Source organism: Daucus carota, chromosome 2 (genome assembly GCF_001625215.2).
Source record: "Daucus carota subsp. sativus chromosome 2, DH1 v3.0, whole genome shotgun sequence".
NCBI classification, from domain to species: domain Eukaryota; kingdom Viridiplantae; phylum Streptophyta; class Magnoliopsida; order Apiales; family Apiaceae; genus Daucus; species Daucus carota.
This window is the reverse complement of record NC_030382.2, coordinates 30,053,911-30,067,486: the sequence shown is the minus strand read 5'-3', so window position 1 is coordinate 30,067,486 and position 13,576 is coordinate 30,053,911. Positions and strand designations below refer to the sequence as shown.

General features: G+C 32.3%; 3 protein-coding genes across 3 annotated transcripts; 2 read left to right on the top strand and 1 right to left on the bottom strand.

Annotated features, from left to right (window-relative positions):
- Positions 1-995: 995 nt before the first annotated feature.
- Positions 996-2,478, top strand: LOC108208452 (two-component response regulator ORR10). The gene is made up of 4 exons (XM_017378981.2): positions 996-1,369; positions 1,664-1,773; positions 1,892-2,037; positions 2,121-2,478. The coding sequence occupies exons 1-4, from the start codon at positions 1,264-1,266 to the stop codon at positions 2,380-2,382; spliced, it is 624 nt and encodes a 207-aa protein (XP_017234470.1). The 5' UTR covers positions 996-1,263; the 3' UTR covers positions 2,383-2,478.
- A 3,510-nt stretch (positions 2,479-5,988) lies between these two features.
- On the bottom strand, positions 5,989-7,002 carry LOC108206780 (small ribosomal subunit protein eS27y). The gene is made up of 4 exons (XM_017377187.2): positions 6,872-7,002; positions 6,659-6,760; positions 6,522-6,550; positions 5,989-6,334 (listed from the first exon to the last, which is right to left on the bottom strand). The coding sequence occupies exons 1-4, from the start codon at positions 6,872-6,874 to the stop codon at positions 6,208-6,210; spliced, it is 261 nt and encodes an 86-aa protein (XP_017232676.1). The 5' UTR covers positions 6,875-7,002; the 3' UTR covers positions 5,989-6,207.
- A 3,494-nt stretch (positions 7,003-10,496) lies between these two features.
- On the top strand, positions 10,497-13,304 carry LOC108208998 (uncharacterized). The gene is made up of 3 exons (XM_017379671.2): positions 10,497-11,229; positions 11,951-12,635; positions 12,821-13,304. The coding sequence occupies exons 1-2, from the start codon at positions 10,620-10,622 to the stop codon at positions 12,592-12,594; spliced, it is 1,254 nt and encodes a 417-aa protein (XP_017235160.2). The 5' UTR covers positions 10,497-10,619; the 3' UTR covers positions 12,595-12,635; positions 12,821-13,304.
- Positions 13,305-13,576: the final 272 nt, after the last annotated feature.

The following is a 13,576-nucleotide window of genomic DNA, read 5'->3' as shown; positions in this document are numbered from 1 at the left end:
AGTAAAGATAACAACTAAGATTTTGTAAACTTTAGCTTTTCATTCTTTTGTAAGCAGTCAAATGAAGCCTACCATTCCAATGATACAAAATCATTTATCTAATAGTTATAGTCATCATCTTGATATTGACTATATTTGTCGAATTTGCAGTGAAATTATATATCATTAATTATCATATAAAAATATTACCGTTTTACCAATAAACAATATATTATTCTTAGAGCATCTCCAACGACGTTGATTATAATCGTTGGCTAATGAGACTTGTAAGACATTATGTAAAATTTACTGACATTTTGCTTTAGTGGTATTGGCTATATTGGTTGGTTATAATTTAAAAAAAAGTAAGTTATTAATATTTTAGATTGTTAAAATAGAATATATCAGTTCAATGTGGTAATAAATGATGTGCAATTTTTCTACATATTTTTTACAGACCTACAGAGGTTCGACAAATTTAACCATCCATATGAAGTTGGCTAAAATTATAGACAACAGTTGGGTATGATTGGAGTACGAGTTTTTTGAGTTGTTTGCTAAAAATTTTTATTTTTAGTATCCTAACTCACTTTTTAGCTAAGGGTTTTCAATGGTCGGAGAAGTCAATTATATCCCGAGTATCGAAGCACAATCTTTTACATACCAACATATTTTACACAATCTCCTGCATGTTGAATCTATAAATCAATCATTTTTAGCCATTATCTTAGAGATGCACTTATTATTTTTAAGAAGATTAAGTTGATTCTCCAAAATCCAAAATTTAAAAAACTAACATATATGATTTTCTTAAGATATACACTATAAATATTTAAATTTGAAAAAATATTTCATATGATCAAATATGTGATAATGTCACCTCTCACAAATTTATTATTGTCATGCCAAGTTTAAAATTTGAAGTTGATTATTCCTGAAAATGGTTAGGCGATCAAGTTTGAAAATTAGTTGGGATTATAATAATTTAGGTTACAAGAAAAGGCAAGTCCAAGTTTTGTTAAAAACTAGCATGAAAAAGGAAACTCTTTTGCTTGTTCTTTAATCCAAAAATCAACCCAAAAAGATTTGGAGAGATTGTGATATCATATCTGGTGGCATCTTCATTCTCACCTGTCAATATCTTTCTTCACACGAACCATCCTCAATGTCCCATTGTCCCTTGCTATAAACTCACATGCACACCCCACAAAAAATCATCATCATCATTTCTTCAAATCTCTCTTAAAAATAGTTTCTTGTTATTTCCATTTACACATTTCTTGAATGGAGTCTGTAGCTACTGATATTCAGTTCCATGTGCTGGCTGTTGATGATAGCATTCTTGATAGGAAGTTGATTGAAAGGCTTCTTAAGACATCTTCTTATCATGGTATGTTTTCTTATGAACGTGCATTCATTTGATTGTAGTCAGGAGCGGATCTAGGATTCAAACTTTAAGAGTACCACACATATTTCCGGAAAACACCTATATATTTTTAAATTATGTGTGACACTTCTATAATTTTGCAAAAATTAGAATGGTGAAAAAATATAAACATAAAATTTAGGGGGGACACGTTTCTTGTGCCTATTCCTAGATCCGCCCCTGATTGTAGTTGATGTTTTCGGTTTCTTTCTTGATTTGTTATGATCTTGATGTGTGTTTTTTATATTCATTTTACAGTCACTGCTGTGGATTCTGGAATAAAAGCTCTAGAGTTTCTGGGATTGCAGGGTGATGATGAGCATTTGAATAAAGATTTGCCGCCTTTCACTTTGAACCACTACCATCAAGTGAGTTGTATAAAACTTTGTTTAACTACACGAGTAAACTGATTTTTTTTTTGCTTAAAAGATTTAATTTTCTGATTAGGGTTGCTAATATTTTTTGTGTTTTATTATGTGATTGCAGGTAGAGGTGAATCTAATTATCACTGATTATTTCATGCCTGGAATGACTGGTTATGATCTTCTAAGAAAGATCAAGGAATCTACGTTACTGAAAGACATACCAGTCGTGATCATGTCCTCGGAGAATGAACCTTCAAGAATTAACAGGTGATAATTGTGCTTTCTAGATCTGATTTGTATAAATTTTTCCTATATACAAGGTCTAATTAGCGGATTTGTTATTTGATCAGATGCTTGGAACAAGGAGCAGAGGAGTTCTTCCTTAAGCCAGTTCAGTTGTCGGATGTTAATAAACTAAAACCCCATCTATTGAGGAACAAAATCGAACAAGTGCAACTCAGTGATCATAAGAGAAAGAGCGATGAAGTACGCGTTTCCCTCCATAGAAGGACAAAATATGAGGCGCCTGAATTGTTGTCTAAAGATGAGCAACAGATTTCAGGATATAAGGATCGTGGCTTTTTTACTTCCTCTATTAATCAGTTTAACTAAATAGATTAGATTCAGGACCAAATGCCAGAAGTAGAAAGCAATTTACATTAGTTTTTCTGAATTTCACTGCGTAATGAACTTTGCGTTTTGTTTCTTCTAGTGACAGCAATTGCCATTTTGTTAAGTTTCAGTAAGGCTTGTCAAAATAATAAGCATCTCGCTCCAGAAACAAGGTATTGCAGCAATAACAGTGTTTTTTTGTGTAATATATGATATATGTTGGCCAAAACTTGTTTTATTTTGGGCCGATCTTCATCCTCATCGCCACCCTGGTGCTAAGAAATGCAGCTTTTAGAAATGTTTTCGTTTACAATATGTCTTGATCCTCGGACATTCATAAACAATCAAATACTCCTGCACAGAGCTTCCATTTATGAATCTTGCGTGTTTTTAGACAAAAGGTTGCTTTAGAGGCCGTTTGACTGAACTTATGACTTAACGTTAACGTGACTTATTTGATAAGCTGAGAACTTAAAACGTCTTTTTGGCTAATTTTGACTTATTAATGACTTATGGATTTTAAAAAATATAATAATAAAAAAAAACTGATTTATGGATAATTTATAACTTATGGTTAATTTTAATCAGAAAAAAAGTTCAAAAAAATTTAAGGCACTGAGAAAAGTAACTCAAACTAACTTCTAGTTTTAATTCAGTTTCTGGCTTATTACAAATTTTGAACCGACTTCTGCTTTATTACACAAACAGATAATTTCCAGTTTAAAATTAAAAACAGCTTAAAGCCCCGGCTTTAAAGTTACACAACAGGCTCTTAGTCGCTCGGTGGAAGCTAGAAGCGCAGAATGGACCAGTTTTATCTCTCAGTGTTTGCAGCATAGTCCCAGCTAGGGTAGTTTTTCATCCAGAGAGATTTCCACCTTCTGGTGCCGTAATATTTTCCTGTTATAATGCATGGTTGCTTAGCAAAAAAAAATAAAATCGCTCGGTGGACAGACCTGAGAAAGAATGAAAGATCATTCTCGATATTGTTTAGACGTGAAATGCAATGTTGGCTACTGATTACTGATACGGCGGGTAAGAAGCGAAATTTAGTTATTGAGATGCTAATTCTTACTTTAACATAAATTTAAATGTTTTCTTTAGATAAATTGAATTATAAATTATATTATAAACAATAAGCATAATCAAAGAAATTCATTTAAGAAGATATGGTGCCTGTTTGGCAAATGCCACTTCTGATTTTTTTAATAAAAAATCGGCTTCTACTTTTCTTGACCGTTTGTGTAAAAATTCGGAAGCACTTATAAAAAGACGAGAATGCTAACTGTTATTTTGGGGCTTTTACTTCTTTTCCGAACAGTTTAATCACTTATAAGTTTTAATTTATTTCTCACTTTTTATTTACTCCTTTACGTTGAAACAAGAAACATTTTTTCTAAAATTTACCTGAACAACCCCACAATCTTGTTCCATGGAAAACACATCAACATTTTTAACGTGTATATATGATGCAGAACACCGTTGCGTATAAGAACTTAAATCCCTTGTTAATCTACCAGATCCGGACTCAGGATTAGAATTGATATGCTAACAATGTTACTAATTTTGAAGTTATTCTTTGACATCGGTACTTGCTATTGAGCGTCTTGTTCATTGAATTTATGGTATTGTATAACTATACTTATAAGTTATAATTTTGTAAATTTAATCCCATATTATAGCCAATAAAATTTATATATTCAGCTTGCTCCAACAGCAGCAATGGAACATGAACTCTTCATGATACCCAATCAAGACAAACCTAACCCTCCTCAAAAATACTAGTAAATTAAAAATAAAAATGCTTGGTGTACATAATTGCATACAAATTTTTGTACATAAAGATATGTAATGGTTTTTAATTAAAATGAGGCCCTGTAATTACATCAACAATTCTAATTAAAATCCACCATGTCATCATGTACAAATTCTCCGTATACAATTTTGTGCACATCGCACTACTCATTAAAAATAGTCCATGTTACGAAATGTTAACTTATACTCTTTGTTTGAAATATGTCAAATATGTGACGGCAGAGACCAAAACTAGAATTCTGGCAGAAAAAAAATATATATATATATATCGTTGCAATGGAAACATAAATTTTCCTACATCATACCGAAGATAGTAATGAATGTAGTAAAGAAGCCAGCCCAGGGGGTGGGGGGGGTTTACACCACAGGAATTTATAGGTGTTAAGAAACCTGTTCTAATATCCATCAAGCATGAGAAAAAGTTCCAACAGATACACTTGAAACATATGCGATTAAAAGCCATATTAACAAATTTTCACTAGATGAGAATGCATCCTCCTAAATTTGTAAAAGCAACAAGATGTGCTTATACAAATAAAAGGGACTGTAACCTCCTGACAAAAAAAAAAAAGAGACCATAACCTAAATAAGACTAATAGATATGATCACCAAAGTCAAGGACCAGTATCCAAATTTGCGAAATGGATAAAAAAACACTGGAGCTTGTTAAATACATAAACAAAGTTTTCTGACATATACACACAAGCCATCAAAAAAAATTGTATAATAAGATCGACAATTTATAACCAAATCGTCAGATTTTCCTATCAAAAGCCCTTTTTGACTGGGAATCTCTATACAAAATTTAAAAGGATTTGTCTAATGTGTGCCCATGGACACATGCTAAGCACCAAATTTTACTATATTTGGATCAATTTGATTGGTGTGGCTGTTGTATATGCAAGGGGTCCACCATTATTAAGAAATAGAAACCAATCAAAATGAGTCAAATTCATAAGTTTAAGTGCTTAGCATGTGGACATGCTAAGCACTAAAACTTACTGTATTAGTTTGGCTCATTTTGATTGACTCATATTTCTTAATAATGGTGGACCCCCTGCATATACAACGATGACACCAATAAAAATGACCCAAATATATAAAATTTAGTGCTTACAGTTAGCACATGCGTATGAGCACACACTAGATAAACCCTTTTAAATTCAGTTTTTATATGGTGAATTTAAAATTAATTTCTAGCCTAAACACACTCTGCAGGCAAACAGTGAACTCTGGTTCACCTATTAAACTAGAAGCTGAGTGTAGTCATCAAATCCACACTCAGAGTTACTAAAGTCTTGCATACAAATTTTGAATGTACATTAGCAGTGATAAATTAAATAGGTGGCATCCATTAAGTATTGATAGCATTGCAAGATATATATCATAATTTTATAGGTTCAAAAAGAACCTTGATCTAATAAGATTGAATCAGCTCAGACAATCACCCTATTCCTAACTTAACCCCATCTAAAGAAAGAGTTCTATTAAAAAATTTAATAGTGGCTACCCACACAAGACATTTAACATGATATGATATGCCACACAACCAATTCGTTTCAGTATATAGCCATTTGTCATATATTATCACTTTAAATCAGTGCAGTTCATTCTTATCAGAAATGTTAACTTTTCCTTAGGTTTTACATGTCTCATCATTCACGCAACTTAGCTGCTCGCAACTTAACATACTGGACAGAGCATAATACTTGACGCACTGGGTAAACAGTCATAATTTACGTATAATATCTTAAACACTCAACTACACAAACAGAAAAAAAAAAAACACAGTAAATCAAAACACTTGAATATAAAAGGCAGGTTATATTGTAGGTCAAAATTCCATTCAAATTTTCCAGTAAAGCCTGTCTACTCCAAACATAATTAAGCTATGCTCCACAACAAGTTACGCAAAATAGAAAATTACATAAGAACCAAACAGAAAGAAAACATGTTTCCCATAAGAACTAACCAAACGAGCCAGCACCAATTAATTCAAACCACTACCCATCAATCACTCTTCCTCCTGAAAGAGGATCCCTCTGTGAGCCGAGCACGGCCTCCGGTAGGCTGACACAACACTGTCTGACAGTTTCCACAAACCACAACAGTTTGGGAGTGGCTAAACACAGTAGTACTGCAAAAATCATCAAACAAACCCAAAATCAAATAAAAATCCAGGCCTTTAAAAACACAAAAGAAGAATCAAATTTAAATTTTAACCATTACAATCCTAAACCAATAATCTATTAAAAAGCCAATCTTTATAAAAACAAAAACAAGAATCAACACCATTAAAATCCTTAATCAAATACAATACTTACATGTTAAAGCAGCCTTGACATTTCACATCCTGAAAACACAAACAAACAAGATTCAAAACAAAATCCCATCACAGATTTATTATATTTCTTCCAAAAAACAAGAAAAATCAAAAATAAAATAAAAATAGAATGAATACCATGAAGAATGAATTGGGGGTCTGAACAAGGCGCTTGAGCTTGTGCTTCCTTTTCTCAACATCAGCAGGTGGGTGCAACAAATCAATATCGTTTGATAGAGTCTGTCAAATTCATAAGAACATCAAAACACGATATTAGACGCACAAACAATCAGCAAAAACATGAAAAAATGTATGCCTGTGTAATTATAACAAAAGGGTATGAAGATTTACCATTTTTTCGCTGAGAGGGGGAGCTGAGAGAGATGAGAAGATGATACAGCCGCTGATATTAAAGCAGAGAGGAGGTGCAGAAAACCTAAATCTCTTTGTATTTATATTGGGTTAATATGGGCCTCGTGCCATGGGCCGTTGATGTTTATCAAGGCTTTCTTGTCCTTCTCATTAATGTCTCACTCGGCTTTTTCGCTTATTTGTTTTTTAAAAATAAATTATTGGTTTTTATATACAAACTAGTGAAAAAAGCCGCGCTTCGCGGCGGTGTCATGATCTTTTTTTTAAATTCTGATATGAACTAATGTTATAATAGCATAAAAATTTGCTTAAGTGGCTTTCATTTAATATTCTATCAAATTATCAAGAATCCTTGGATGTATGATATATTAAGGTGTATTATCGTAAAACTTTGTTTGCTTCATAAAAGCCGTTTGATATAAGGTGTGATTACTTCGCGGCGGCGTGTAATATCTATTCATAAATTATGAAATAGAATAATATATGAAACTTGTAATATTAAAGATTATAATTGGATAAAAATTATTTTGAACCGTGGTCCTGTTTTAACAAAAAAATATATTATAACATAGATAAAAAATTTATTTTCGTCACTTCCCGTCAAACATAATACTAATAGAAATATTATTATTATTTAGATAAAAATTAGTTTGGGCCGCCTCCCGTGCCCGTCAAACACAATACTAATAGAAAAATTATTACTATTTAGATAAAAATTAGTTTGGGCCGCCTCCCGTGCCCATCAAACATAATACTAATCAAGAATCATTTTGATTATCATAAAATCAATATATGATTCTTATTTTATATATCCTATTTATTTATTATTATTTTTATTTAATAATTCCTATTTATTAGTTAAAAAATATTATTCTGATTTTTGTGCTATTAGTTTTTTTTAATGATTATTATCTTTTTTTTGAATAAATGATTATTATCTTCATAATCCTTAATTTTCTACTCGAAATTTAAGAAAATTATAAGACTAATCGAAAATAAAAATTGTACGTATTACCTTATAAATTTTAAATATAAATTATATTTTATCTATGATTGTTAGTTTAGATGAATAAAATCCTATTTCTTTTAGAATTTCTAAATAAGAAGATCCTTGAATTTGATTTTTTGAATTATAATTTTATTTTCTATTCGAAATTCAAGAAAATTATAAGACTGAATCGAACTATTGTCGAAATTGGTCGTAAGTCCATGCATACTATTTGAATGAGGTTGCGAAGATGTTGTTTTATGTTATTTTTTTGTTGATCATTATGGAACGACGTGAGTTTAGCGATACGAACCTGTTTAGACAATGTGAGATTCTGGAAGATGCTGAATTTTATTTTTTTTAAATATATTATTTGAAAAAAATTAATAAAATAAGATTATAAATTTAACAATTCTTTTTGAAAGAAAAATTTAATAACTTTTGAAAATGAAAATTGTATTTTTTAATTATATTTGTTCTATAATTGTTATTTTATAAAATTCAACTACATTTTCAATATATCGTATCGAAAATAAGAATTGTATATATTACTTAACAAATAGTAACTATAAATTGTATTTTATCTATTATTATTAGTTTAAATAAATATAATCCTATTTTTTTTTTTTTGCCAAGGAATCCTATTTTTTTAGGATTATTAAATATAAAAAGAATTGTATCATCTTTAGAATTTAATAAGAAATACTATTGTATCATCTTTAGAATTATTTGGAATTCAATGAGAAAAGAATTGTATCATCTTTAGAATTCTTGAACCTTATTTTTTGAATTATAACTATATTTTCTCTCCGAAATTCAAGAAAATTTAGAAGAATGAATCGAGCGATTGTAGAGACCCTGCATCCTCCTTTATATATATATATTGATTTTCGTGATAAAAAAAATATAAATCAATAATAGATAAGTTATGAAATATAAATTAAAAATAAGTTTCATAATTATTTATAATTGCATAAATTACTCTTTTATATTTCATTTATTACTATTTTATGTAATAAAATGAGTGATTTTTATTTTTCATGATTAAGAAAATCAGCTTATAATAATTTTTGATTGTCGATTATTGATGATCAATTTTAGTATAAGAGTGTCATGATAGTAGTCAGTGTGAAGTGGAGGTGTGTGATGATAGTAAATAGTTAGCTGGTTGTTGTAAGTTATGGTGCAAGCTCGCAACTGTAATTAGGGATGGTAGGCGACGGTGACAAATTCTAAAAAGTGTTGGTAATTGTGACATGAGATTCATTATTATCGCACGGGTCAAAATGATCATATATATTGTGTGTGTTTATATTTGATAAATGTGTTATATTCAAAATAATAATTTTTGATGTACAAATGGGTTGTTTTGTCATTAAAATTAGCTATTAAAATTAATCAGAGATTGATTTTTAGTTTGTAGGTTGATCTGTTTTTATTAGAGTAAGACACTCTTTCATTCCGACGTCCGACTTGCTGTCCGTTCTCGGTATCTATAAACATCCCATCATCTTAAAAACACTGGGTAGTAGTTTATTTCGTAGTGTTTAGTATTGCTGTTGCAAATAATAACATCGGTTTTTGCTCAAAATTAGGTGAGAAATTGTTTGATAAATTTAAAAGCAACTTTTCTAAACGAACAGCTTTTAACTAAAAAAACTACTTTTAGAAAAACAATGTCTTCTCGTACTTTTGGAAACACTACTTTTCAACTTTTGCAAGAAGCTATTCAGATCTCACTATTAAATCTAACTAAAACATTATTGTTTTAGATTATAACTCAAAATAAGCAAACATCAAAAAGATTATCAAATAGTTATAATCTTTTTAAAACAACACTTTTTTACCAGCACTTTTCTGACAGTACAATTTAACAGCAGTTCCAAACAAACCTTTAGTAATTCGTCACAAAACAATAAACAAGACTTCATATTGTTTTGGATCAAAAACGAGGGGTAAGATTCGTTCTTTAGTGACTGCTCTCGTGTCTCGGGACTGAATCGGGTACTTACGAGATGCCTACATATCTTTACGTCTATAGAGAATCATGACAAAAAAGTAGTTCTAGTTTTGAGCGTAACCGAACCGAGACGAGTTTTACGGAGCTCGAGTCAGATTTTTTTCTTGCCGAGTCGAACCAAACTCAATAAGCTTATCGATCTTGTTTTCCGACTCGAACTCGAGTTTGTAGAAAACCGAGCAGGATTTGAGTTTTTAACGAACCGAACCGAGTCGATACCGAGTTGGTTAATAAATTTTTTATTTTTTTTAAATTTCAACAATTGACTTTGTCTATTTAGTATATAATTTAAAAATAAAAAATTTTGATTATAAAATCGAAAATAAAAAAGCTAACCAAAGTCTTAAATTAAAATTTCTTCTTTAATACATATTTTTTATCGAGTCAGTCAACGCGGAATCAAATATTTAACGAGTCGAGTCCAGCTACTAAAAAACTCAATTCGACTCGTTAAACTTATCAAATACTCTTAGTTGTTTGAACTCGAACTCGTTAACGAGCTGAGTCGAGTCGGCTTAACAAGCAACTCTGCTGGTTTACGACCCCAAACTGAAGAAAGATGACAGTTTTTGATTAGGAGGGTAATTTAGGTGGGAAATTAGGAGGGAAATTTAGGAGGGAAATAGACCTATGTACTTTTTACTATACAGATGTTTATGTATTTATGTAGAGATAGAAAGAGGTGAATAATTGGTTGTGTCTAGCAGGGTTCGGAGAAGATGGACACAGACGTCTCTGCTTGGCTCCTTGATTTTTTCGTCCGACAACCTATTCACGATTCTACTTTAACCACACTCCTCAAATCTCTCCCTCTTTCACACACCGACTCTACTTTCAAAAAGCTTCTTCTTCTCAGAAAAATCGAGTCCCAGATCTCTGCTCCCACCCCACATCTTTTATCCTTACTGGAAAACATTGAAGAGCTAGATCACAGAGAGAATGTCATCACAATTGAATCCATGAAGAGGGCTTATTGTGCCGTGGCTGTGCATTGCACATTTGAGAATGGGTGTTTTGAGCAGGCTGTTAAGGACATTTGGAGTGTTAGGGTTGGGGGTATGGTGAAATTTGGGGATGTGGGTTTGCTTTGCGATGAGTTGATTACTTGGAAGGATGATTTTGAAAAGGCGTTGGGGGATGCTGATGTCAAGAAGGGTTTGGAGGAGAAATGGAAAGTGGAGGTTGCGGTTGGTGACCTGCTTCGGGCTTTTGTCAAGGAAGCCAAGGAGATGATCCCTCCGTCTTTTCTTGAATTGGTAGCGCAGACAATGACCCAGGATGATGGCGCGCCGTTGAGACAATTGTTTGGGATGGAGGACACTCAACATGGTGTGTATTTCTTTCTACTTTTCCGGGTTATTGTGTATGCTAGTTTTCGGCTTTTCTGTGTTTTTTTTTAATATTTGGGTTAGCATATTTAAGTAGAAACAAGAAATATTACATAACATACTCTAATTTGTCAAACATAGGCAACAAGCATACGTATTTTAATAAGAGAGAAGTATGGTCACCGGTGTGATCCAAGCCAGAAATTAAATACTTCTTTCTTCTCTTTTTTGAATGTGTTGAATTTTTATATGCAATTTTAGACATATTACCTGTATAGTAAAATTGACTTGACCAACAAATTTTTATGAAATTTTTAGTTATACGTTTTAAATTTCAGGGATGCCATGTCTTTTGGGGCCTGTGAAAATGGCTGGTTCTACATAGTTTTGAATAATAATCTCTAAATGTTTAGAGATAAACAGGAGAATGTGATGATTGCTGTTATATAACATGTTCAGCTATGCCTGCTTCAGAATATCATAATTGTCTTTCAAGCTATCATATATACACTAGTAAGAAAAAACAATCTTACAAGGAGAGTGCAGAACAATGCTTGGAGATTTTTGCTGTGATATGGTTGTCTACTTGTATACTTTTGTGACTTGACTATCATTTCAATTCAATAGTCAGGAGAATAACCATGGATGTTGGTTTTATACTGAAACAACATACTCTTAAGTGCATATATGCTGTTAATGTGTTGGTTTTTGTCCTCGTTCAGATGTCCAGAGGGAAACTGTGCATCACAGAAGCGAGGTTCATGCTGCACCTGGAACATCAAGGGGAGTCGAGATTGTTGATAATGATGACCTGTCTGATGCATCGCCTAACAACAATTATGGTTGCCTGTCTACTCCTGAAGTTGCTAAATTACAGGAAAACCTGCGATCAAGTACTTTAGAGCTACAAGAAATGGTGAAGGACCCTCTTCCTGAAGCCTTAGCTATGGCCAAGAATGTTGTGCCAAAACTAGATTGTGTTGACAAGAGAAGTGATGTAATTCCTGCTGAGAACAATAATCTTGAAAATGAAGGCAGGAATGCAGCTAAGGCCAGCCTGATGGAACGTAACAAAACCGCCTGTACTTATGAGTGGGATGAATCTAGTGACGTATCAGCTGATGAAAGTAGACCTCACTTGTCCAGCCATAAGACAAGACTGGTCACGCTGGAAAAACATAAAAATCCAAAACCTTCAAGAAGAAAACGCAAGCTTTGGAGTAACCTAGAGGAAGACACTTTAAGAGCAGGTGTGCAGAAGTATGGTATTGGAAACTGGAAGCTTATTTTGGATATGTACAGGGATATATTTGATGAAAGAACCGATGGTGATTTGAAGGACAAGTGGAGAAATATGACCGCTTGATGTTTTGATCTTGGTTCTCTACTATAAGTATATAATATATGGTATGAAAAAAGCCCACCTCAGAAAATGGGTACTATACTATATAAGTGATGCTGATTTATCAATCAACTATAACATAGTCTCCCTGATCTTTTATGTTATATTTAAGATTACTAGATTAGCTACTAAAAGTCTTGTGTTTGGATCTGGTTAGGTTTTGATATGCCTTTTTGAATTTGTCTTGCAGTGTGATGTTCAAATCTGCTTCCTTCAATCAATTTACCCATCTTGATGCAACTAGTTCGGGCCTTAAAGCATTTAGCGATTGCCAGCTAGCATTCAGTGTGTTCAAATGTTAAAGGCTCTCATGGAAGATGAAACTGAAATTCTCCAAATTATCAACTAGTGGTGCATTAAATTGGAGATTGTGAAACCTCTTTTGTGGGTCTCTTGTGATTTCAGGTTAATGTGTCACATGTCCTTAAATCTTGTATTCAGTCTGAACCATCCGGTTTCGTAGGCATGCTAGGTAAACTTTTGACTAGTTGTATTTGCTCTAGTTTTGATGTTTATGCTTAAGGTCATATGTATATTATTATTCAGTGACATGGTTTGGATTTTTGGAAGTCTCAGGAATCTTGTATCCAGTTTAAACTATCTGGTTGCATTTGCTCTGCTTTGAATGTTTAAGCTCAAGGTGTATATTTTTTGGTGACATGGCTTAGAGTTATCATTGCCTCGTGATGATTAAAATTATATTTGCTTCTTGTTATACCTGATTGCCTATATAGTTATCTTGTTTCACTTCTCTTGTATTGAGTCTATGCGATCGAATCTATATATATGTGTGTGTGTATTTTATTTTTCTTCTATTGAATTAGGTATAGATGCAGTTGATGTTGCAAGCAGCAACGACTGAAATTTGATTTACATGTTTCCTAACCACCTGTAAACAGGACATGAGCATGTAGGCAACAGCTAGAGCTCGAGTTACATGTCATCA

Excerpts from the sequence above, each read along its gene's own strand:
- LOC108208452 (XM_017378981.2), top strand. The coding sequence starts at position 1,264 with ATGGAGTCTGTAGCTACTGATATTCAGTTCCATGTGCTGGCTGTTGAT. Across the intron at positions 1,774-1,891 it reads CTTTGAACCACTACCATCAA|GTAGAGGTGAATCTAATTAT; the intron begins GTGAGTTGTATA and ends ATGTGATTGCAG. Across the intron at positions 2,038-2,120 it reads GAACCTTCAAGAATTAACAG|ATGCTTGGAACAAGGAGCAG; the intron begins GTGATAATTGTG and ends TTATTTGATCAG.
- LOC108206780 (XM_017377187.2), bottom strand. Across the intron at positions 6,551-6,658 it reads CCCCCAATTCATTCTTCATG|GATGTGAAATGTCAAGGCTG; the intron begins GTATTCATTCTA and ends TTGTGTTTTCAG. Across the intron at positions 6,335-6,521 it reads TGTCAAGGCTGCTTTAACAT|TACTACTGTGTTTAGCCACT; the intron begins GTAAGTATTGTA and ends TGATTTTTGCAG.
- LOC108208998 (XM_017379671.2), top strand. The coding sequence starts at position 10,620 with ATGGACACAGACGTCTCTGCTTGGCTCCTTGATTTTTTCGTCCGACAA. Across the intron at positions 11,230-11,950 it reads GATGGAGGACACTCAACATG|ATGTCCAGAGGGAAACTGTG; the intron begins GTGTGTATTTCT and ends GTCCTCGTTCAG.